This window comes from Paramisgurnus dabryanus, chromosome 10 (genome assembly GCF_030506205.2).
Source record: "Paramisgurnus dabryanus chromosome 10, PD_genome_1.1, whole genome shotgun sequence".
Classification (NCBI taxonomy): Eukaryota; Metazoa; Chordata; class Actinopteri; order Cypriniformes; family Cobitidae; genus Paramisgurnus; species Paramisgurnus dabryanus.
The window spans coordinates 456,296-484,018 of record NC_133346.1 but is presented as its reverse complement, the minus strand read 5'-3'; the positions used below and the strand labels follow the sequence as shown (position 1 = coordinate 484,018).

At 37.1% G+C, this 27,723-nt stretch overlaps 1 protein-coding gene across 1 annotated transcript in view; it reads right to left on the bottom strand.

The window, feature by feature from the left end:
• The window catches only part of LOC135745987 (WD repeat-containing protein 70), a 55,931-nt gene extending 28,758 nt beyond the window's left edge, over positions 1 to 27,173 (bottom strand). The window contains exons 1-10 of the mRNA XM_065264452.1: positions 27,113 to 27,173; positions 26,394 to 26,450; positions 26,104 to 26,187; positions 25,936 to 26,020; positions 24,898 to 25,111; positions 21,642 to 21,701; positions 19,505 to 19,638; positions 16,766 to 16,919; positions 13,450 to 13,526; positions 968 to 1,142 (exon numbers count right to left, since the gene is read on the bottom strand). Of these exons, the coding sequence (XP_065120524.1) occupies positions 968 to 1,142; positions 13,450 to 13,526; positions 16,766 to 16,919; positions 19,505 to 19,638; positions 21,642 to 21,701; positions 24,898 to 25,111; positions 25,936 to 26,020; positions 26,104 to 26,187; positions 26,394 to 26,450; positions 27,113 to 27,137 (1,065 nt within the window). The 5' untranslated portion in view covers positions 27,138 to 27,173. The remainder of the gene's footprint in view (positions 1 to 967; positions 1,143 to 13,449; positions 13,527 to 16,765; positions 16,920 to 19,504; positions 19,639 to 21,641; positions 21,702 to 24,897; positions 25,112 to 25,935; positions 26,021 to 26,103; positions 26,188 to 26,393; positions 26,451 to 27,112) is intronic.
• Positions 27,174 to 27,723: the final 550 nt, after the last annotated feature.

Here is a 27,723-nt window from a genome sequence, read left to right as displayed (position 1 = left end):
TATATATACATTAGTGGTCGACTGATATATTGCAGAGGCCGACATATCAGCCGATATTTATAATCGGCATCAACCAATAAATCTTTCCACTTGGCCAATAGATTCTCCATTTGGGTTGGGTTTTTACAAAGACAAAATAGAAAAACAGACATGAATCTTTTTTTTGGTCTAGTAATATATTTTTTACTTTATCTTTAAGAAAGTAAAACAACCTCTCATTCTTATGAGTGAAGTAACTTTAAGGAGTTAAATAGTGTTTTTGTCATGAATTATGCATGTTATGTATAATCTTTTGTTGGATTAAAGAAGCAGTAATTATTTACCTCATTACAATTTTTTAATTCAGAGAATATTGCATAAATATTATTTAAAATAAATTTTTATTTAGTTTCAATAATTGTTTGTATGTTTCTCAGTTACTATAAATATTTAAATATCGGCCACCAAAAAACCTATATCGGTTGACAACTACTATGCATAAATTATAAAACGTATCCGGACAAATATTTTTAAAGATATAACATCTACTGGACCACACACACCCACAGTAACGTCCTGAACAAACAAACAGATGAGTAATTCTCAAACAGCAGCAAATCAGCTCCAAAACCAACGTCCAGTATGAATCACCCCCATCTGCCCCATTCATCCACGTCAGACTGAGACGGGACAGTCGGACACCCACGCTGCTTATTTACAGCCCAGCACCTCAGTGAAAACCTGGTCAGCGTCTCTCTGATGACCTCTGACCCTCCTCATCCTGCACGGTCAAACGTCCAGTGACCCAATGCATGTGCACGCTAGGTCTGGCATGAGATTGGACAGGAGGGCTTTATTGCCCCTATCAGATCGGAGCTCTTTCTGTCATGGCGGGCGGCACATGTCTTACGCTGACTAATGATGAGCTGTAAAGATAAAGAAGGAATTCTCTCCAGCACACAGACTGATGAAATAAAAACGCTCTTACGCTTAAGTTCCTGTCCCAGATCTGAATGGTTCCATCTTGGCAGCCCGCGGCGATGAGTTTCCCATCCCGACTGTATGTGCAGCAGGTGGGCGTCACTTTCTTACCCTGCAGCGATCGAGGCTTAAACACAGACTTGTGCTTCTTCTCCGAGTTCAGGTCCCACGTCCGTACGGTTCTGAAGATTGGAGGAAAATAACAATAAACAGTTAATCACAGTCGCGTAAACAGATGTGCCACACAAATACAGATGGAAAACTATTTGCCTGCAAACAAGTGTAGGGCCATAGGATTTCTGCGATGCAGAAAACACGGATGGAATCAAAGCATAAAAATGGAATTTACTGTAGTATGCGGAATGTCAAGGAATTTGGCAAATTTTTTATTCAGTCATTTGTAAACCCATTATAACTTATTATCAAATGCTATGCAGGGTTCCCACACTTTAGTTAAATGCAAATTCAAGGACCTTTCAAGGACTTTCCAGGTCCAATACCCTCAAATTCAAGGACTAAATGTGGGGACACATTTTAAGTGAGAGCAAGGATACATCGTGTTACCTTTTAAGATACATTGTTACAGTTCCCTTTCGAGGGAACACACGCTGCGCCACTACGGTGACACTTTAATGGTAAGTGCGTCTGAATGTGTATATCAAATTCAACCAATAGTGAGGCTTAATGACAAAGACAGGGTGACGCGGGAGCCAGGAAGTATATCGCTATCTGAAATATTGACAAAGACGGCGTTACAGGGACGCAGGAAGTCTGGCAAGGGAGACGCAGCGTCTCATTCCCTTCTCAGGGAACAACAGTTACATACGTAACCAGAGACGTTTTCATGTGTCAAACACAGTTATGCCAAAAAACATTTTGGTATGAATCAACATTCGCATACAGAAGATAAAAGCATTTAAAGCCAACAGTTTAACACGTGTGCTTAAAAAGTCTAGAAATGTTATGATATTATCCTACAGTACACAGGGAATAATATGGATTTTTTTTCCAGAAAACTTCTTGCATAAAATAGATTCAAGCACTTTCAATGACCTGTATCTATGTATTTATATTTCAAAAACTTCCCAGGGCCTTGAATTCCCCCCCAGATTCACAAACTTTCAAGGATTTCAAGGACCTGTGGGAACCCTGGCTATGGTTTTATTAATCGGCAAATAAAATGATATAAAATGTGTGAAAACATTTTCCTTTGTGTAACGTTCGCGTTAAAGAAATAACATCTGTTTCTCCTCATGCATTGCAAACAATGAAGAAACATGGCCTCATTAGAGCGCAAGCCTGTTTCATCAAAGCCCAGGACAGTATACTTTCTCCCCTTGTTCGCCTTGCGTCGCGCGCACGCCCGCATAGCTTTGAAAGTATATTTACAGGGTCATTCACAAATTCAGGATAGATGAAGAAAAGTAGCTGATCCAGAGTTGAGAAAAGCGTGTACAGCTCGTATACAGTATGTTTCTCAGACAACATGATGGCTCACATCCGAAGAGCGCAGCCGGCACACAAGAGCATCAGCTCCTCTACTTTTAAATAAAACATTCAAATTGTTGTTAAATTGTATTCGTTTAATGTTTTTTGCAGGGATGCTCCAATCGGGATTTTTTCACCCGATACCAAGTACAGATGTCTTTTCCATCTTGATCGCCCAATACTAATGCCTGATATGGATTCTTCAATATTTTGTTTGTTTGAAAGCAAAGGGTCTAATGTTTCATTTGATATATTGTATGTTTATATATTAAAAGAAGAACATTTTCTGGAAGGCATTCAACTTTTGTGAAAATTTAAAAAAGTGTTGGCACTGGCTGGCAACTTTTTTTTATACACACTGGCGGGGAAAGAGTTAAATGAATATTTAGTGTGTATATCTGCAATTTTCCTGTTTTCTCTGTATTTGTAGCCTACAGTGATAAATCACAGCACAACACAGACACACACATAACCCCGCCAGGTCTTCTAGTGTCCATAACAAACACATGGTACGAGTCAGCCAATGAGCACGGCCGATTCTCCATCACTTTACAAATGAGGGGTCATAAAGCAAAGAAACGCAAGAGGACAGTAGACCGGCATGACGGCCATATTTGAAAGAGCCATGAAATTCTCATTTTCTTTCCTCCATCTGCAGAAGACATCACAGGCGCTGAGAAAGACACAGGGAAATAAAAACACACAGATGGATGCAGATCAATAGATCTGACCTGCGTTGAGAGTCACAGATCTGGGTTCAGGGGTCAGTTTGAAGGTGTAGACAGACTGATGGATGATACAGTAGAGACAGAGAGAGATCTGAATGGATCATGACAACATTCTGACAGCACCAACAAGCTCGTAATGTAATCGTTCTTTATTTTGTGACAGATGGCAGCACATACACAGTCTGTTCATTGACTGCAAATCTAAACAACTGAAACCAGTTTACCTGACAATAAAGTACTGAGTTAAAACAAGGACTGTGACGAATAACCGTGACAATGAAAGAATGTGAATGAATTACGGTGAAATGCCACCACATCCAAAGCCAGAGGGCGCTCTCGTGCAGAAACTACATTTGTGCCGCAGAAGAAGTAAAATTACAACTGCTATTCCAGAAAATGTCTAAAAGCATATTTATATCGCTGTTTTTCAAATTGTTTCACATATTTTTAAATACACTTTTACATCAGGGCTCACAAAATCGCTAGCCCGATGAATTCCTGTCGGGCTACCAAAATGTTTGCTCTGCCCGTCGAGCTATTTTAGGGCGGAAAAAATATTTTTATTTTAAGCTTTTGACTACTCTCTAATTATGTTATCAGGTATTGCAGATAAACCTTTTAACCAACAAACCAACTATGCCTGGTTGGTTTATAGTTAGTGGTCGTGTCTAATTATGTGGTTTCTGTCTTGGATCTTTCCTTCATGGTACAGCGTGATAGTAAAGCTTTAAAACCTCTTCTTTAAAAGTCACTGAAGCATTTCAACACTTCTATCAACAGACTCGTCCATCTCACTTGAGATCCTCAGATCTTCAGTTGTCCACCGTTATCTCAGACACACACAGCGAATGCTGAAGGTGAGAAATGAGAGCACGAGGTCAGGACACATCAACCTGTTTATACAGCAGACGCTGCGAGCAGACGAACGCCCGGGTCGTACATGTTCAAGAGCCCTTTCCTGTGTCGACCAGCTGTGACCTCACAGGTCAGAGGTTACCTCAGATACACATAAACACACAGATACCTTCAATAGTGTCCAGCGCTGGATTCCAGCAGAGCGACACGCTCACCGTGTTTAGATAAGATGGGGAGTGTGGTGATGCCAGGGCAAACAAATGTCAAACATAACCGTCTGTCTGTCTGTCTGTCTGAGGAGGCGAAACTCATCACATGAGTAAGTGCAGCTTTTCCAAAAGATACCAGATTAAAAACAGGAAGAAATATCCAGCATTATGAAAACCTTAAAATTTAGATATCGAAGGCAGCATTTACATTGCATGTTCAATTCTGCTCTTTTTTCTGTCATGTGGCACCGATTGTACATGACACACAAACATGTAAGCAAAAAAAAGTGCATAGATACTGACAAGTTTAGTCCTCATTCATATGTAAAATAAATCTGATATGAATTGGATAAATGTCCGTAGTGGTATTACTAGGGGGTCCTCCAAATATTGTTTGAATGCAAAATAATATTTTGGAAAAATGAAAGTGGGCACCAAACAGAAATGTATTAATAGGCTAATAATAAAAAATGAAAACTTAAAATGAAAAGCATAACTTTCCCACAAATAATGCATTCAGTTAAAATGTTATGTAGTATGTCAAAAAATATCATTTTAGTCAATTTTGTAACTTAACTATTATAACAAAGTATGTATGTATGACACAGTCCTAATTTGATACATGTACTGGGAGTCTGTGCTCCTCCTCTCGATCCACTAAGGGCTCCTTTGCCTAAAAAGGTTGAAGATCTCTGCTTTTAATAACACATTCTTTACTTTCACTACAAAAACAAATGTTGTATGTTTTGATTTCCAGAGGAAAAAACACAGTGAAAGTTGTGACATTCAATGCAGTTTACAATCTTACACCTGTTTGCAAATAGACCCTCAGGTTTGGCCCCTTCAGGGGTCTTCAAGATTCTCAAAGTCAACCAATCAGATTCTATCTGGTGTTTTGACACAGAAGCATTTGGGAATTTTCTCCGGTTGGATGGAAAAGGAGGAAGGCATTCAAAAGAAGATTGATCAAAGCAGTGTCTGTGATTGTGTGTTAACACCTCAATGATTATGAAGAGTCGGGTTTGTTTAATTTCATGGGTCATGAGAGTTTTAAAGGTGAAAGCAATGCATAATGGTGGGTGGGCCGATAAGACGCTATTCATCTGTACTGCAGTCCATCCGATAAATGGTGAGACCCCCTGATCTGAGACTCATAATGAGGTTTAACATAAGAGCTTTTAAAAGGCTTGGACCAATTAAACACGATCATCCCAAACATCAGGTTCTGAAGCGTCTTAATACTCAACACAATCTGCTTCAGTGAACAACACAGGGGTCCACACATTCAAGTGCACTCAGCGGTATGCAGGACTATGGAAGACTTCATATGTAAGGAGGAACATAGTTTCAGATGCTCTGTACTTTATGTGAACCCGATGTAAATGTCCTGACTTGTTCACACGCCATATGAACTGTACATCATTTACACCATGAAATGCAAAAATGTTTTAAATATTATTTAGGTTATATAAGATGTTGGCCATGAAATCCTAAAGTATTTAAAATGCGATTTCCAGCACAGCATGGTAACAAATAACAGTCATGGTGTTGATGTCATTGATGGTTCAGAAAGGGAACAGTGAATGACATTTTGTTTTAAGAACTGTCAAGTCCAATTGTGCATGCGCAAAATTTTGTCAATTCAACTGAATCCGATTGAAGATTACGACAATAAAGTTTGCATGCACCCTAAACATTGCAATCGAATTAAAATGTTTGTTTACATGTAGATTCAATATAATCTGAACCAAACGTCTGCGCAAGCACACAGCCAGGGTTTCCAGATTTGTGTTTCAAAACCAGTCTAATAGACATTCAAAATGAACCCAATGACTATTCAGTATTCACAGTCCAAATACCAATAACTAATAAACAAAATCTTTAATCTTTAACATATAAATAATAATTAACTTGCTGAAACAGTTTAAAAGTAGCACAAATCTGAAGTCTGCCAAAAAGCAGAGGACTTGGCAACGCAGCGCACAGCATCCCTCCTCGAGTTTACACTTTATCTCTGGATACATTTAAAAAGTCAAAGTTGAGATGGAGAAAGTTGTTCAAGAAGTTTTCAGAGATTTTATTGCTTTATGTAATGTTAAGAAAGATATGAATGCTGCAGAATGTACAGCACGTGACGTCATTCCATAAATATTGTGTGTTGCCATTGCATGTTTCTGTGATGTGAATCATGTGATACGTAAATAAAAGGTAAATATAAGATGTGAACTTAAGCACAATTCTTCTGCACATGTGCAAAAGATATTTTTTATCCGATTGAGAAAATACTACAAAGCACGTGTTTACATGCATATTTTTCTCCTGATGATAGGACCACAGATCAGACTACAGCACCCCTTTCAATACAATCAAAATTTGCATCTGATCGACCTCAATCATATAGATTAAGGTGTTTACATGAATGCTTTTCAATACGATTGAGCCATCAATATGATTACTAACGGATTATTTGGTTGAATGTAAACATAACTACTGAAATATTCTGGTTAAAACTGAGCAGAAATGATGACATCACAAGTGAGCAATGAAGACTGGATGGAGCAAATCCACGGGAAAGAGCAGATTAATACTTGTAATGTATCAGAGACGTTCTGGTCAAAGCCCCAGAGGTTAATTAACTCAGATAAGACCAGCAATTTAGGAAAGATCCTGAGCATATGGGACTTCTCCTAATCCTGCTTCAAGAACACAGCTGCAGGAAACCCAGCTAAAAATACATGCAAGATAAAATATCTGTAGAAAAATGTTTAAACAAAATCCTTCAGAACGTATCTGGGTTATTGCCATGGAAGACAGAATCAAGTCTATTTCACGATCGCCTCTTAACAAAAATGTAAATTTTATGACTATTTATACACACCGCTGCCACAGATTCATACACACATCTGATTAATCCCACCATTAAAACTCTGAATAACCATCCACAGCGTTTATACTTCACTAAAAGCAGAAATACTATAAAAAATGTGCGATGGAGAATGTTCAGATGTAAGTCAAACAGGTGGCAGATGTCCAGAGCTGGAGTTCAGAGCTTTAGTCTGAAGCCAGAAACCTGCTCTTACTCCACCGTGGCATGATGAGAATCTACGGCATTCGGCAGAACCGTTCTCATGATGATATTCATACACTGAACATCAGCCGTCAAATAACACAACTATAGAGATCTTCACCACATGCTATAGTACTTCTCTGTTTGAAAGAAACATGAAGGCATCGTCACAATTGTTCACAGCAACAATTATCAAACAGAAAATCAAAACAAAAAGTATATTGCATCTGCGAATAGAAAACAAAAACATTAAAAACATCAATTCATAATGAGATTCAAATCATAACTGTACGTTCACACCTCCGCTGGCGAGAGCGTCAAAGTGCAACTTTACGGTAATGAGCTATTGGGAACCAATCGGAAGGCAGAAACCAACAGAAGTCCTTCGTTTGAGAGGATTCCAGTCAGAGAATGCATTCAATCATCTTTTCTATAGTGTTCTTGCTGGGGGTCAATATTTCAGCACAGTAAGTGCACTAAAGAAAGATTTCATTTGTTGGGCTGCAAGAGTTTTTTACCCAGTTAAAGGAGGTTTACCGACTATATTAAGATATTGACTGAAATTTTAAGTCTTTTACCCTTTATTCAGAAAGGATTCAGAAAGTACAGTGAAGTGTGACTGGAGACTTTTTAGAAGTGAGATTTTTGCATGCACTTAGAGGGTTTTGCGTACAAAAGACAGATAAAATGACATTTGTGAAAATAAGGCATTTCAATTACTGACTAATAATCTTTTGATTGCCTTTATAGGTGGTGTGTGTACATTTAAGGGACATCTAGTTGTGAGATTTTGATATTGCAACCTACAGCTCCACCCCTCAATTTCAACAGATAAAGTTGTATTCCTTTTATTATACCACTGTAAAATCTGAATTTGGTTAAATTGCCTTCCATTATAATGCCCCCTCGACCTGACATGCTTTGCAGAAACAGTTGAAGTCACTCTGGGGTTTTGATGGTTTGATGGTTCAACCCAGTATCACGAAATTGCGTGACTATTTCACGCATGGACCAGCGTGACAATGTCACGCTTTGCCGCGTTTGAGCGTGAGCATGTCACGCTTTCTGTTTGTGTCACTGTCACGTATTGGTTACTCAACTTTTTTGTCCTAATTTCTTACCATTGTCGCTTCGGTTTAGGGTTAGATTTACATAAAATGACACCCTTACCTAAACAAACTCTAACCCCAACGTCAGGTGACAATTGGTTAAAGTTTAGAAAATATAAAAGAATAAGTATTGTATCTTTTTTTTTATAAACCAATACTTAAAGTGACATATAACATAAGCACCAAATCTAACCCTAAACCGAAGCGACAATGGTTTGAAAATAGGACAAAAAAGTTGAGTAACCAATACGTGACAGTGACACAAACAGAAAGCGTGACATGCTCACGCTCAAATGCGGCAAAGCGTGACATTGTCACGCTGGTCCATGCGTGAAATAGTCACGCATTTTCGTGATATAGGGTTGGATGGTTATGTTAGGACATTTAATGAAATTCATTTCAGTGTTGCCAGGTCCTCTGCCTTTCAGTGGAGTTCTGAATCGTTGAACTTTTAAAAGTAAACTTCTACACATGAATACCCTAATGTACTGCCTTATTTAGCTATAAGTCAAAAATCTAATTGAATAATATTTATGTTTTTATCCGTTTAGTCAATTCATTGAAAAATAAGCGGCTGATTAATTGATTATGAAAATCATCGTTATTTGCAGCTCTAATATATATATATATATATCAGTATTTTCCGGACTATAAGCCGCATCATTCAAAAATGCATCATTAAGACGAAATAACATATATAAGTCACAGTGGACTATACGTGCCTTTATTTAGATTTTTTTTTCACAAAATCCAAGCCGAAGAACAGACATTTAATCTGGAAAGGCAAGTTATTCAACTAAACAATAGCAGACAGAACAGCAGACTGAATAGATGTCTGTACGTTAAAGTAATATTATCAGTTATTTAAAAGATAAACCATAGCATACAGAACTTACCTGGAAGCTTAAATAGGTAAGGAATAATTGACGACGGGCCATTGAATTATAAGAAAATAATGCACACCAAGCTGGTAATGAACGCCGCAGGTGTGCATTATTTTCAAATAATTCAAAGGACCAGAGTCAATTATTCCGCTTATACCACAGTTACCACAAACATTGCTCTGGTGCCTATTTTTAAGACATTTGACAAGTTAGGTATGCGGTTTACAGAAAAATAATCAGCACCAATAGAACATTTCTTAGCCAATCAGAATGCAGCATTCAACAGACCCATGGTATAATCCAAATTAACCGAACAAGCCAATAGCGTGAAGTTCACATACTCGTCATTCCACATTACTGAATCCATTGAATTACATAAATACAGAAGCAGCATGTGGCGGACTCTTGCGGCTGTAGACGGTAACGTTGTCTCTTGCCTCATAAATGTCAAAATTAAATTATACTGACTCACAAGGCACACCTGACTGTAAGACGCAGCACCAGCCAAGTTATGAAAAAAACCGCGGCTTATAGACAGAAAAATACGGTAGACACTACTTTCCTATTTATTTTGGGATGAAATGTGACCTGGACGTGTTATTTTGAGATTTATTATCAAAGTCAACATGATGTGTAATTCCCAGCACGTTAAATTCTGTAATGCAACACATTTCCACGTGTAAAAGAATATTTGGTGGAAAATAACTAAGGCACGACCTTTTCAACAGTAACTAGACTGATCAGACGTCAGTCTTCACCAAAGAGCTGTGATGTTTTGTGCTCATAGGGTCATGGGAACACGGTCTCTCAGTTAATGTAAAACAATAGTTTCACGGCTGTTTTACGTTCCTTTGACTCACAATATCTCTCAAAGGCTCCACGACAGCATTTGATGTCAAAGAGCTTTTTCCTCCCAGGACAAACTAATCAAATTACTCCAGCAGACGGAGCTACAGAAAACAAGCTGAGTGCTAAAATATCACACGCTACTTTACAAAACTCCCATGGGACTTTGTTCCCGCAAAACAATGTACTGAAGAGGTGTGCTGCTTACAATAGGAGGTAGCGGGGTGGTGAGATGATGAATAACTCATCTTCTACAGGCCTGCAGGGCGTATCGGTGCTGTTATTGAGAAGAGCTCAAACTCAAAGCTACGCTGCTGTGACAGATAAATCATCACAGTATTTTGTGAAAAAGTGCTGGTGGACTAAAAGTTACTGTGAAGAAAAGACTTCAAGAGGAATATTATCTGATGTCAGTGTAGAAAGTAAACTTCACTTAACAAGATTTCCAATGACAACAAAGCAGACGTGTGGTGGCGTTCATGCGCACCAGGACTAAAGCTCCACACCTCACCACGACACGGCACATGATCAAGTCAATCAAGAACGGCCTGTAACCTGTGATCTGATATCAGGAGCGTCACCGGACCAAACGTTTATTTGAGAGAGGAGAAACACAGCAGACTGTAAGGTCCTGATCACAAAGCTCAACCGTCTGCACATGTGGCCCCTGTTCCCGGGGTCTCGGGGTGCTGATATAATATCTCACATGGGACGACACACATCTGCAGCTGTTCCCTCTCTGAAACACACACTAAAAAATGTGCCAATGGATGATATCCAGAATCTATATTACAACCAAATAAAACACACCCTGGAAATCTGTTAGGGAAGTGAGCAGCTCGGTTATATTGTTTTCATACGGATATTACAAAATGTTTTACTCTCACAGCCTCTAAACACTATGACCGAAGCAAACTTTATAGGGCAACAGAAATACGGCAGAATTTGACACGGTGCAAAGGTTTACACGTTATAAAACATTTCACAAGCTTGTGGTGTGAAGGCTGTGAATGCTCAAATTATGGATGTGCACAAATGGTTGAATATTCAATCTACATTAATAATTAGAATAGAAAAATGCTTTTTGAATGTTTGTTTGTTTATAAAAAAGTTTTTGTCCTGTTACATTGTCGACTTTATTTTGTTAATAGAGAGCTGAACGAGAAAGACATGCAGAATGGAGAACATTACATGCGGTGCTCTGTGGAAAATAAACCGGATAACTACAGATGTCCGTTTAACAGCAAACACAAACGATATCTCCGTCTTTGTAGTGTTGTTCAATTAAAATCGTAACTTTCAGCAAAAAGGTATCAAGTCAGTTTATGTTATTGGTAAAATAACATTAAATTCAGATATTCTTGTTCGTTGTCTGTTGTTTTTCCCGGATAACCACGGAGCAGACTTTTCTCCACAGCTGGCATTATTGTAGTCAGAAGAACAGACTTTCACCGGAGCAGGTAGACTAAATAATTCTTCACAAAAACATTTCAAACTAAATAAAGAAGATATTCATTTGCCGACTGCACAGTTTATGTTCTTATGTCTTGTTTTGTCTGTTTACATGATAGCATACTTTATGTCAAGTCCTCAAACTTTAAACTTTGCTTGGGTTTGGGGGTAGAGTATAATATTTGGTATAATATAATTTCTGTAAGATCAAACAGGAGTCATTTCTTACTAAGAATCGACTTGAACCACCAAGAATTTGCTTTAGGCTCCAGGATGATAAACAAAGGTCTTCTGAGGGTAATCCGCATGGTGTTGTTGTAGAAATATCCATATTTAAAACTTTATTAACGGAAATAACTACCTTCCGGTAGCGCCACCATCTTAGTCGCGTCCGCATTCAGGATGAGAGCTTAAGCAGCCTACGGAGGCTACTCTGCTACTGCTCTGTGCCCCCGACCTCCGAATTTGTCATACGTCACTAAGAAAAGTGCGTACACTACGCTAATACTCTCTCCTGAATACAGAGGAGTCTAAGATGGCAGCGCTACCGGAAGGTAGTTATTTACGTTAATAAAGTTTTAAATATGGATATTTCTACAACAACACCGCGTGGATTACCCTCAAAAGACCTTTGTTTATCATCCTGGAGCCGTTTGGATTTATTTTGTGAAGGATGGACGCACTTTTTTTGGACTTGAAGGTCATAACTTCACATTTAATCAACTGAAAGATCTAAAACATTTTCTAAAATATCCGAAAATGTGTTTGTCTGAAAAATGATGGACATATGCTACTCGGACAGCATGGGGGTGAGTAAATCATGGGTTTAATATCATTTTTGGCCGAACTATCCCTTTGAATATTCAAAAAAATGCCCATCCCTAGCTTAAATATTTCATTACAGACATCAAAACTGAAGGAAAATGCATACACACAACTTACAGACATTTGTTGATAGAACACAAACAAATACAGTATTTTCTGCACTACAGAATCTGCAGCGTAACATCAAAAACACTGAAGACAAGTTTTTGTATTTTTTACTCTAAAACTTAAAAGCCTCAAAAAAAGAAATAAAGACTGAAGACACAATAAAACAACACGTCTTTCTATTGTGATGCCATTGCAAAACTAAACGAACATCGAACGATTCATGAACGCAAGCCAGCTTTAATCATTCAGACAAAGAGACACACAAATCAGTTTTGAATTTATAAATAAACTTGAATCACGCTATTACTGAATGAACATCTGAATCGATGACTGCATGTTTATGTGTCAATATCAAGTAAAGATGCTTTCCAAAAAAGCCTTTGTTTGTCATAAACGGCATTTCAAACATTTACAAAAATATATAAAATTGAAACGTTACAGAATCTTGTATGTAGTTAGGAAACACTGGACTATGCCTCAAACTGTGTATAAAAATTTAAATTTGATTAAGATGTTTTTGTGCTTGTCGTAGGACCGCTGACTCAATGATTTGTGGAAAATTTCAATGACTAACAGCAAACTTGGATGCTTGAAGTAACCGATCCCTCTGTGAGGAATTATGAGGGATTATCCGTAAAAACAAGAACAAATAGATTCAGAAAGAGGAACCTCCTCATTAAAAATAACAGATTTCTAGTTATATTGACCACTTCCACAAAAACACGAGCAGTTAAACTTTGCTTTGGATGCGATAAAGTCTAGAAACTTTAGATGGCATCGCTGTTTAACTTAACAAGACTCTTCTGAAATTGTTGTGACAGTATAGATTATTCACTCTAAATGATACACTCGAGAGATTTTTGGGACACGTGACTAGATTCATTTATTTATGTAGAGATTTGTGGAGGACTCGCTTACCCATCATTGGAGCAGGTGAGAAACTCCTCCTTCATCTTGGGATGCCAGCAGCCGTCGTTCAGCATCGCTGTGTGACCCTGAAGATCAGAGAGAGGACATCACATTTAATTCATTTATAAACGTCTCCTTATTGAATATCTGACTGTACAGTTTGTAATCCTTTCATAAATGAATTATATTTCTGTTATATGACTATAAGGGCATGCTGGAAAATGTTTTAGTACTTTTAACTTTTCATGAAATTACAAAAACACTGTGTTTTAAAAAGTACACACCTAATAAAGAATAGGCTACTTTGTTTAGGCAATGTATATAAACATTTTTATAACCATTATAAAGACAAAGCATGCATTAGCCGGCATAGACATAAGGCATTGAGACAGTGATATTAAAAGACACAATTCATTACACACCTTAAAAATAAAGCATACTATTTACAGGCAAGCAGAATATAAAAACCAATGATCTTAAATACATTAAGTGTTTTTCTCATATAAACCCAGATTGTAAGAACATTTCTCTATTTTAGATCACATCATAATAAAATAGGCTCTAAAATGTCCTAGTACATCACATTATTTTTCATCATCTTACGGATTATAAAGTCTATAGTAGTCATGTAGGCACTTTAGTTTTTTTTTTCTGTCATTTGGCCAAACTGAATTTAGGCTATACATTTTTTTGACAGTATTGTCTACGTAACTAATAAACTATACTAGACTAATAAACTTCTCATCGCTCCTCAAATACATGAAACATTAGCCTTTAGTGTTTGTTGAGACTTTACATTGCCTTACGTTTCAAACACGTACGTATGCATATTTCTATGCCCATTTCGTGCGAACGCAAAGTGTCTACATCAGGTCCCTGGACTTCATCGATCTCTTAAAATTCAGAGCAGAGGTTCGGTTTCAGACATGTCGTCCATTAAAAATCCATTATAAGGATGAATATTACATCACAATAAACACTTCAATCTTAAACAGTGCGAGACAAAAGACAGTTTGTTTAAAGCTACTGGACTCAGACAAAAGTGTTTCAAGCTGTGTCTCCACTTTCAGATCTTTGGTGACTGACCACAAATTACAACTTCAAACACACAATACCAGATACCATCAGGACATTACACTGTGTGACACATTCACTTCAATTCTAAAATGTGTCATGGTAACATGTTTGTACTTGACCTGTAACTAGGGTTGCACAATTTCTGGAAATTTTTAAGGCTGGAAAATTTCCATGGGAATTAATGGGAATAAACTGGGAATGTTAAGAGTTGCCTATAACAGGGAACTTAAACATAGTTAAAAAAAAAATTGCAGCATAATTTAGTTTACAACAACAAGATTTAATGCAAGATTTAGCCTGCACATTCCTCAGTCACATGCACACAGCACACTGCTTACTGAAGGGACACTAAAGGGCGATTTATAGTCGTGCGTAGGTCCTACGGCGTAGCTACGGCGTAGGCTATCCGTAGCCTGTGCGTAGCTCTGCGTAGCCTGACGCGCACCTCACAAAATTTCTAACAGCGCGTCGGCTCTACGCGGACCGTAACCACTGTGATTGGTCCACCAGAACCCCTCCCGTCAGGTAAAAAAACTGCGTCATAGGTATTTCCGTTTGTGACGGTGAAAACAAAGATGAGCCAAGTTGAGGAGTGATTTAACTCAAACTGCAACATACGTCGCTGTTTATTTACTTCCATCATTGCTGGTCTTCTCAAATTATACACAACAAGTTGCTATTTCTTCTTCGTTTGTGGGTTAACTTGCTTAGCTTCTTCTTCTGTGACGACTTCTGCTGCTATTGCGGTTAAACGCGTGATTACTGCCAACCAGCGGTTTCGCGTGTGTTTGCACGTCGACGCGGACGGCGACGCACAAGTATAAATGAAAACCGACGCGGAACCTACGCCGTCGCTGCTACGCCATAGGACCTACGCACGACTATAAATCGCCCTTAAGGCCACACACCCTGCATGTACCTGCATTCATTCATCACATGCACAGATCATTTCTTTAATCCTGCACACAAAATAATGTCAAAATGTCCATCTTTGCATGCATTCACGTAAATTATATAAAAAAACTGTAAACTTCCTTGTGCTGTAAGCTAGTGTGCAACAACATTATACCGTAAAAACAAATACACTGACTGAGAAAATTTTAGGTGAGATCATTTAAAAAAATTTGTCTAAAAGTGACCCTCCCAAAAACTCAATTTTCCAGGCCTTGACTACCACAGAAGCCACACTTGTAAGCAAGCACTACTACAATAACAATACTAATGTTTATTATGCTTTTGTGTTACTCAATAAAGGAATAAATTAAAGTTCAACTTACAATGAAATCAGACAAGATATTATTTTTTATATTTATATTACCTTGCATGCATGTCAGTTTTCCTTATTTATTCCCATACATTCCTATGAATTCCCATTAAGTTTCCAATTTGGAATATTTTCAAAATTCCCCAGATTAAGTTCCCATGGAAATTTACCAGAAACTTTCCACCCCTTTGCAACCCCACCTGTAACAAAATGTTCAAAATGTATAATAAATGTATTAGTGTCAATAATGATAAGAAATGAATTCAGTAAAAATCACATAAAGAGTTCAGATGACTCAAAGCATCATGATGACTTACTGAGGGATTATTTATGAATGTCTGCAGCAATAGACAGAAATGCCAGTGTTATGGTGTAAATCTACGCAGGAGAGAATCACTAATCACATCTGAAATGGTTTCTACAAGGACAATAAGTGTGTTTGCATGTGGAAACAATAAGTGTTTAAGTATTTCTGTTATGAACGTCCAGTTGGCATGTCAACCTTAAAAGATGACATTGGCAGTGATTAAAGAGAGCCTGATACTGGGCTTCAGTCACTGGGGTACCAAAAGACGAGAGAAAACTTAATAGGAAACAGAGGAGTGGAAATAGAGCGAGGACTGACACACTACATTAGCCGACGTGACCGCCACTCGACAGAACCCAACACGAATCACACAGGAAACATACAGTCACACAGATACAGCCGAGCGGACCGCCTGCGTGCGTGCGTGCGTGCGTGTGGAGGGGTAAAGCACCAGGTGCAATGTTTGCTGGTCATTTTCTTCTCTGATGTTGTTCATGTACACCTCATTAAAGCTCAGACAACAAACACAAGCACCAGATGAAGCCAATGAACATCAGGCGTTTCCTGCAACGGGGCTTTAATATCAGCCCATCCACTTCAAATAAGGAACAAATGTCTGTTCTTAAGGTCTGGATGAACTTCAATGAAGTGATGAAAATGATTATTACTGATGTTACCTTTGTATTCGCCATGTCCACTATATACTGATCTCCTTTGACACATTCGAGAACCTGGAAGCCGTCTCGGTCCAAAACCTTTGCCTGAGAGTTTCCAGCCACCACCAGTATAACATCACCGGTCATACTGTACTGTAAAGATCGGATCTGATGACTGTAATGACAGATAAAAGATCAGTATGATTCATCACAAACAACATTTACAGTTTTTCTCAAATTAGAAATAATTTTTTTTTTTAACTGTTCAACCTCCACATGATTAAATCAGTTGTGCATAACATATAAGCAAATTCTTCTTCAATTTATTCAATATCACAATGTGTGTAACTTGTTTTACAGATAAAAGGATTTTTGCGGCTGATACGGAGCACCGATTTCTTGTTGTAATGATCGGCTGATATCAATGCCTGATACGGATTCTTCAAGCTATTTGTGCGCTCTTTGATGACTGTAACTGTTAACTCTTTTTCTGGATAAAGTAGTAGCACAGATGTTGCCTTTATTATATTGTTTAATCAGGTATATTATTGTTTTATTAGAGAATCAAATAAATAAGCACAACAAATATTCATTCAACAAAAAGCTATTTAATATGCATGCCTGTTAAAAGTACTGAAAATAAAACACTTCACAGTCTTCAGTGTATAAATTAAATATACACTGATTCTTCAGTGAAGAGCAGAGAATGATTTTATTCAGAGATGAATTAGGTTACTGTAGCTTTAAGACGTGAGAGAGATCTTTGCTCTGTACTCGTGCTGAAAGGCAGGCGTTGTCTGTGTGCGTGCATCGGGTGTATGCACCGCAGACAAGAGCAGCTGGACTAAAATAAAAGTTTAAACTGAAATACTTTAAAACACATGCAAATAATAAACTTTCGGCATGAATATGCAATGTCCACGATTGATGTGTTTTGTAAACGCTGTCTGATGGGGATGTGAAGATGCATCGCGCTGCATGTTAGGATTGGAGCATGCATCAATAGTATAACCACACATTTACTATAGCATGATTTTAATGATATCGCTATAAGGCAGAGAGAGAAATACAAATTTACAGCTCACACATGAGCAACTAGTTAATTACTAGTCAAATTGCAACCGCATTGAGGAGCCCTATGATTACAAAGATAAATAAAAAGATTGCTTCATGATATCGGCAAATTTAGCGAGTATCGATTGATTCATTTAATGTGATGATTGATGGATACCAATCTTCGGCTGATCGATCGGAGCATCCCTACAAAAAATAAAATGTAAATTCTGTCCAATCTGCAACATACACAAATGAGTAACTTCATACTGTTGAAATTAAAAAGTGCAGCCATGTTCATTTACAATCATTATTATCAAAACTGTAACCATAAAGTTCACATCAGAAAATACTTATACACTTATAATAATGTTATATTGACAACATGGCTAAAAATTGTCTTGTTCATGAACTTGTCATTTTGGTGAGACTGACATGTTTACTGAAGTGAAAATTTGCTTTTGAGAGACGACCTTGGTTTTGATGAAGTTACACGCTTTAGCAGAAAATCCATGATGTTGTGCAGTTTGTACTAATATTTCTGGGAAATGCACGCATCATTTAGCAAATGTAAAGAATGCTTTGAGAAATTCTCCAAAGCAACTTAGAAAAACTGTAAATACATTTATAAGATTGCCCGTAATAACAATAATAGCGTAATCTATTTGTAATGTTTTACTTTTAACCCTGAGTGGATTCAAAACAAATGGACTGACAATAAGGAATTAATAAAAGCTGAATAAACAATAAACGGTAAGAAATTTCCATGCTGTGCGGACACCTGATACATTACATAACTTTCAAAATTAAAATAATGCAGATGAAAAAGTAACAACAGCGTTTCTTGTCGTCATAACAGAGTCAAAAGTAATAAAAATAACTTTGGGAGTTTTTCTCTCTGACGGCTGATGTGTGGCAGTAAAGGTAAATACAAGATTGCTTAGATTAAAAACATGAAGCGTTTTCACAATAAACCTGAATCAGAACTATTAAGAAGATATTTGAAATGTGACATTGTTTTGACATTAGAACAAAACAATATCTTACAAAACAATATCTTAACGTCCATCACAATAGGCTTCAAGTAAAATATTTTATTATAATTCACAGTTTTGATTGTGGGGTGAAATTTGACCTAGACATTACTGAGAGCTTTCATGAGATTCACACACGCGAAACAAAACTCAACCGTACAGTACAGAATTATAAGTTAAATAAGTTTCCGCTGGTTTTGATGTTGGAGAATTGAGAAGAATCAGAGGGATGGTGACCGCTCCCGAATCTGCTTTTAATTACCAAACATTGACTGTAAGAGAAGAGAATGGGCAAGAGAAGTGAAGGTCCAGTGAACATTCTGGTTACCCTCACCGGGTCACTGACTTTATGGGCTCCACATGGGCTTCATGTTTTCTTTTGCTAATAATAAAGAGATGCCACTGTATCTGGGTTGATTACGAGCAAATGTGGCATGCATGGCATTTTACGAATCGTACAGCGGTCCAGCTCAGCCAATTGGCTTCCAATACCTCGAGTCGAGACACCTAACTTTCTGACAGCTTCCATATTCTGAGGGATTTCTAGAAAAACAAAAGATGTGGGCTGCATCTGGGGGCACTTAACTCGCAAGGTTGATTTGATGTGAAAACACGGTCTCATTTCAGACAGATGAGGTCTAATGTGAATCGGTGCAAGGTTGAGCGGACTCACCACTCGAACGGCTGAAGAGATCGAAACGCCAGCAGAGCCGCGTCCATACCGGCGAAGTCCCAAAACTTTACATCATAATCATATCCACCGGTGACTAGACGGGCACCAGACGGGTCGAGAGCTAAAGCTGAAACCTGTCAAATAAAACACAGAATCGTACATGTCAAATATTTGTATATGTACAGTTACTCCCTCATGAACTTCTGTGATGCTTTAAACAAATCCAGTGTGTCTGTATAAATCCTTATTCGTGAGATTATTAGAAGGGCTGTCAAAAGATTAATCGCGATTAATCACATCCAAAATAAAAGTTTGTGTTTACATAACATATGTGTGTGTTCTGTGATATAAACACACACACAATCATGTATATATTTAAGAAAAATTGGTTATATTTATATATAAAATACTAATTACACAAACTTTTATTTTGGATGCGATTAATCGCGATTAATATTTTGACAGCCCTTATTATTAGTAATCATAAACTTTATTATCATTTGTGATTATATGGTGACACTACATAGTACAATATTGCTGAAGTCAGCTTTAAGTCTAACATTAAACAGTTTTCATCCTACACCTGTTAAGCTGCTGAATTTATTGTGGTAAAAAAAATCTATCCATCCATCCATCCATCCATCCATCCATCTACCAATCTATCCATCCATCCATCTATCAATCTATCCATCCATCCATCCATCCATCTACCAATCTATCCATCCATCCATCTACCAATCTATCCATCCATCCATCCACCAATCTATCCATCCATCCATCCACCAATCTATCCATCCATCCATCCATCCATCCATCTACCAATATATCTATCCATCCATCCATCTACCAATCTATACATCTATACATCTACCAATCTATCCATCCATCCATTTATCCATCTATACATCTACCAATCTCTCCATCTATCTACCAATCTCTCCATCCATCTACCAATCTCTCCATCCATCCATCCATCCATCTACCAATCTCTCCATCCATCCATCTACCAATCCATCCATCCATCCATCCATCTACCAATCCATCCATTCATCCATCCATCCATCCATCTATACACCCATCCATACATCTTTCATAATCTCCATTCATAAATCCATCATCCAATCTATCCATCCATCCATCCATCCATCCATCCATCTATCAATCTACCAATCCATTCATCCATCCATCTATACATCTATACAACCATCCATACATCTTTCATAATCTTCATTCATAAATCCATCATCCAATCTATCCATCCATCCATCCATCCATCCATCCATCATCTACCTACCTATCCATCCATTAATCCATCTATCCATCTACCAATCTATCTATCCATTAATCCATCCATCCGTCCGTCCATCCACTCAATCAATCAATCACTCAATCAATCCATCCACCCATCCATCCATCAATCCATCGATCCATCTATCCATCTACCAATCTATCTATCCATTAATCCATCTATCCTTCCGTCCATCCACTCAATCAATCAATCAATCACTCAATCAATCCATCACTCAATCAATCCATCCATCCATCCATCCATTCATATATCCATCTATCCAACTACCAATCTATCCATCCATCCATTTATATATCCATCCATCCATCTCTGTCATAACACATTTTCTATTCATAATGTGCAATTTCTTAATGTATTAATTTAAGTTTAGTTAATATATACATGTTTCTGTATCTGTATAGCTTAGTGGTAGAGCATTGTGTTTGCAGCACAAAAGGTCATGGGTTCGAACCCAGGGTTCACAACTACTGATAAATAACATGTATAGCTTGTAATGTACTGTAAATCACTTTGAATAAAAGCGTCTGCCAAATGCATAAATAAAAATATAGAGGTTGAATTTATTGCTTTCATAAGACATCATAAGTCAGTTTTGTAGTACGTTTCCAGAGCAGTTTTCCAAAGGAAAATTGGATTCCTCATATGACATGACCTCTTAATAATGTAAACAGGGTCAATTCTGATTTCATGCTGAATTTAAAACTAGACTAGAGTTTGTCCAACAGAATACAAACTCATAATCGAGTCGGAGTCAGATGATATAATCCTTACAAACTCCATCTATAGTTTGAAATGAGGAGCATCAGGAGCACAAGAGACTCAACTTACAGTTTTACTGCCATGCTGAAGAGTGATCTCATGAGTATCTGGAATCTTCTTTACTGGATTCTGTTAAACACACAGAGAGAGACAGAGGAGGTTAACTAAGGGTTAATGTTCTCATTTGCATATTAATGAGGTAAGTAATTCTGATTAGACAGGTAATAGCACATCTATGAAATTGTAAATGAAACAAAAACAACAGCTTCTTCATTACACAAGTCAACATGTTTGATGTCTTGAACTTTCTCTTGAAGAGAATCACTGATGTAGTTTATGATTTGTGTTTTTGTTTTGCTGTGTCAGTGGTACACCGAGTATACATCACAATAATTCAGGGCTAACATCACAAAAAGAAGATGTTTAACTTTGAGTAAGCTTTAGAAAGACCAGACTAAAGCACAAGTGTGTGTTTGTGGCGGTTTAGTGAGTAATCGAGTCGTGTGAACTCATCCTCCAGCTGTGTGTGTTTTTATTCATGTGTCAAACCAATAAGGGTTTTCATTGACGACCAGAGCAGGTTATTTACTGCTCTTTTACTATAGTAATACAACGCCTGGCTGCACTGGCAGATATCAGACATGCGGTTCGTTTGATTTGTGCTTGTCTGATTATAGTCGTACACGACTCTTGGCACTGGCTGTTTCTGCACAGCACACCTGGACCTGACAGGATACATTTATCCCAGTACAGAGACATCACCGGCCAGCCGGCCAAACAGCAGAAGTCATCTATCACAACAGCCCACAGCGGCCCTTAAACACCACAGGCCTGGGAAAGCAAACGCCTGCACACTGTCAGAATATAGAGAGAGACATTTACAGCTGTCTTACTCTCCAGAGAGACAGACATGTGGACTGTATTTAGAGAAAAGAGGGAATCTCACAAAAACAGATCCTTTACATTTCAATGGTCCTAAATACAGGAGCATTATTCTCATCAATGTAATGCACCGCTCTTCAACTACTCTTCCTCGAGGAACAGATTTTTGTATAGCACTAACTCTTAAACGTCTTTTGTTTATAAATGTTTAACTTTCATAAATTGTTACATTTCAAGTATTCACAACATATAGTCAGTCTTCTCCTAATGACTTAAATTGCACTTCATGTTTTCTTTTATTAATATTTTTAAGAAATATAGCCTAAACCCCCCTTTTTCATTGTACACTACATTCAGACACGACTGTCAGAGTTCGCCCCCTAGTGGCAGTCGTAATGAAATTACAGTTTATTCTTAAATCCCTGCACAAGAGCCTTTAATCTATTTATATGTTAATAATTTACATAAGGAATAATTGACGACGGGCCATTGAATTATAAGAAAATAATGCACACCCAAGGTGCCGTTACACTGCGAGTGTGCATTATTTTCAAATCATTCAAAAGACCGGAGTCAATTATTCCTCTTATACCACGATTACCACAAACATTGCTCTGGTGCCTATCTTTAAGACATTTGACAAGTTAGGTGTGCGGTTATCAGAAATTAATGCATACCCAAGGAACATTTCTCAGCCAATCAGAATATAGCATTCAACAGACACGTGGTATAATTATCAATAATCAATCGTTTTTAAAGGATTCAAGTGTTGCTGATAAAAGTCAAACAAAAAAGGATTAATACTTGTCACCTCACTAGAGATCACCCAATACGATATATCTGTTTCCTGATATTTTCCTCAATATTTAAGCATTTTCCCATTATCTGGTATTGGTATTGTAAAATCGGATTGCCGATAAACGGACGCCATTTCATCACAGCATCTGAAGAGAGGAGACTACAAAAACAAACGGGTGCACAGCAAAAATGATGGTGGAGTGACGCAAAAGACTTTGAGTATACTTACTTTTGCTTTAATAATCAATTTTATTTAACATAACAGCTATTAATGCGCAGATGAGATGTATGCAGCTTGGCTAAGAAAAGAGTAACGTAGACTGATTCATCAAATCCTGTCCCAATAACGACATAGCTTTACATGAACAACCATGAATGAATGCGTGTGGGAAATAAAAGCGCTGAATTAAATTAGTTTTTCTGTTATTTATGCTCATCAGTAGCCTCGTAAAATCACATTCATGTTCACTCACCCGGTTAAAGGCTGAAGCACAACCATCGCATTTAGCTTAATTTTTAACCAGATTTAACCTAAAACATTACTACATAAACAATATTTCACTAAAACATCAAAATAAATGTCTGTGGATATTAATTAATTATTTATTACCTCCGCGAGCTAACACAGTTTGATACAGTTAATGCGTGAGTAAATGACTGGCAGGCCGGATAGAGATGATTGAAGGGCCACATCTGGCCCGCCGGCCACCAGTTGACTAGCCCTGCTGAAATGCATTCAGACATTTTTCCTTTTTTTCTTCATTTGCAGTTCTTGTAAAACTCGTTACTGTTATCATTGCTATATACAGTATCATCATTTAAATGCAGTAAACACATATTACCATGAATTATGTAAATAATATCAAACAATCTCATGTCTTTCTGGGGTTTGAGCAGCTTTCATGATGTTTTCACAAACCAAAGAACGCTCAATAGAGATGTCTCACAAAGTTGAGCACATCTTCAAAACATAAATAATAGGAAAGGAAACCAAAAGCCAAACTTGATTTAACCGATTCAATCTCTGTTCTAGTGAATTGATGTGAAATGGACGTATGGCCCTCTAGTGCTCAAACTGACTCATTACAACAAAAAACTGAATGTCATTTAAACAGTACATGTGAAATCATTCTGCTTCAAGTAAAACAAATTTAATTTCTGAGATGCATGATATATAAGTGACTATAATGATATCAGTCAGTGCCAAACTATTTTATTAAGTGTGAATAAAATTAACAAAATCCCCAGGTAAGGGTATTTTACTTTCATAGGAGGATTATTTTTTGTATCCACACAGATTGTCATACTTCATGTATTAACTACTTCAGTTCAATCATTTGATAGAAAACATTCTTATTATGAATAATTATGACTATCAATTATGAAACCAAAATTCAATATCATCACATATTAAAGTGGCTGAAATTTTAACCCCTTAAATGTCCACTTTTGAGTGTGGGGGTGAAAAGTTGATGTGCCCCTTTTAAACTATATAACCCTGGCATTTTTTCGGTCTCAAAGCCTAATCTTGGTCTTGTTTTATAGAAGACCATTTAAAGTTTTAAGTGTCTGGAGGTGAAAATATTAAACATTAAATTGTTATAGCAGTTTGTGAAGGTTGTGAAAATGTTAAGAGTACACTCACATCATCATCATCATCCTCATTCATTTCATCATCATCATCATCAGACCCATCATTCGCAGTAGAGCTGTGTTTGTATCCCGGTGGCAGTGGGGGTCCAACCACATCATCATCATCGTCCTCATCTTCATCAGTTCTAGACTTGAGTTCAGGAGGTACTGGAGGTCCGATGAGTTCAGAGTCTGAGTCGCTGCTGTCACTGTCAGTATCCACCTTCCTGTTCACACACATACAAATTATATTATTCTGACTGTGATGGAGCATAACACAAGATTATGATAAAGACAATAACAATTATGTGACAATGAACCCTAACTAGTTATGATGACAGCAGAGCACACTGGATTCTCGACTATAGGATAAAATAATAACAAATGAAAAAAAACTGGAACAAACCCCAAAATAAAATTTCGAGAAGAAAGCAAAATAGGCTTATGAATGTTGTGTTTGCTCAGTCCAAGTCAAACTTTAATGTTTTGCTGCAAATTCATGTGTCTTGATCAGGCCAAGCTGACTCAAGTTAACTCATGACTCATTATTTTTGGGCATCAAGCCAGCATTAACCCTGACAGTAAGGCTGAGTGCGGCACAAACTAACGTGGGGTTCATTGTAACACATATTTCTACAGGGCCGAGCTTTTGGTCTTTTTCTCTTACTGTCAGAAGATCTCCTGTGAATTTCTGAAAAGTTTTGATGTGTTTTGGTTAAGATATTGAACAAAGAGTGTTTCGGAGGCATGAAAGAAAATTTCTTTCTTATGTTTTTCTGAGTTTGGTGTGTAAATCACCAAATCCAACCTTATATACAATGAACCCCACCTATGGGGTAAAGTTTGCACTACTGTCACTTTCGGTGTAATTGTATGATAACGATAGATCACACAAACAAAGTTTAAGTGTTCATCTGTAGCAGAGATGTGTGTGGTGATTGTGTAAAAGAATAATTCATCTAACTTAAATATTTTTTGAATGATAGAGCCAAAGCCAAATAGCGTTAGGTTGTGCCCCCTACATCCGTTTATCCAGTAAAGCATCAGTTACCCAGCAGTGGATGTAGATGGCTTCTCTTTCTGGTTGACATTTCGGCATCCACTGCTTTCTTTCATTTCTTCTTGTTGTCGTTCCTCTATGAAAGTAAAACACATAGTGAGGAAAATAATTTAACATCACATCTAAAGAGAAAACCAACAGATAAACACTTTCACTGACCTAAAACACGCTGACTTCTCTCGATGGCTGTCCTTCTGGTCTGCTCAAACATGGCGTCCAGATCAAAGGTTCGAGCTTTCTTTCCTGAATAAGACATTAATGGTAAAAGAGATTTAAAGGGGTCATAGGGTGAAAATCTGATTTCATATTTAAGTGCTATAATTGGGTCCCCAGTGCTTCTATCAACTTAAAAATGTGAAAAAGATCACCACAGTAACTTACTTGGTAAACCATTCTCTGCAACAGACAAACACACACACAGACTAATTTGCATAATGTACAACACTTACCGAATCCAGAGAAGCCCATAACAGATGAGATATCACCACCATCGTTACTGGAGTTACCTGTGGTCACAATTAACTAACTCATTTACTATCCACACATACAGTAAGTATACTAATAAATAACTGTTTCGTAATTCCTTAAAAAACATAGTTTACATGTTAATACTTTATAATGATAGTGAACAAGATAATGCAGGCAATACGTCTGCTATAACACATGAATACATTGAAACAAGTTAATAAAGTGGATGTTTACATAATCTCAGTGGTTTTTATTAAATACTAACACAAAAGCAAACTCTATAATGCGTGGATACGAGTCGTATTTTTGGAAATTTCATGTATTTTATAATGAATCACAAAGTTAAATCTATAACCGAATCTGATGCTGTGAGATGTGTGACACTTGACAGTGTTGTACTGTAGTAAAAGAGTAATAAATAACGTGTTCTGGTTATCGACGAACACCCACATTTATGTGACACTAACTAGAAACACTCACAGATAAAGGATGAGACAATAAGGATGGATTTAACAACTGTTTTACCTCAGAGTTATAAGAGCTATACATTATAACAATCACACGTGCAGCAGCAGTTACCGCTTACAAGCGCCGCTGTGAAACATTAAACTATCACAACTCTTAAATCAGACCCGTCATACTGCAAATATCAGTTAAAAAACTTTATTAAACTACAATAAAGAAGAAAATTAAATCTCACCAGCATCACTCCCGGGCTCCGCCATGTTTACTAGAACATCAACAGTGAATGACGCCACCACTGCCTTCAAAATAAAAGTCATCGTAACTACATTACAATCACGATTATTATTTACTACTAAAATCAAATAACAATTATTTACCACAGAAAAATATTTGTAATAATTAGAACACGTTTACATTTTTCAAATTGTATTTTTTAACATGTTTTCAACTTTGTTATTGTATTTCTGTTAAGTTTATATGTAATTAATAAGGGACAAATAAGATAACTTCGGTTTAATATTGTTGCCTGATGCATATTTTTATTAAAGGCATATAAACAAAAAAATTAAATGTAAACTATATAAATTAAATTACATGAATGCAAATCTACACAATGAACCGTAAAGATGACGCTACCGCTTCTTTCAAAATAAAAGTCACCGTAACCACATAGGAAACAAGATTGTAAATAATTCAGGCTGTTGGTAAAAAAATGAAACTCTAAAAATGTATAATAATTTAAATATCTACTAAAATCAGATAATATTTATTTACAATAGATTTTTCAAATATTATTTCTTAACATGTTTTCAATCGTGTTACGATATTTTTGTTAAGTTTATATGT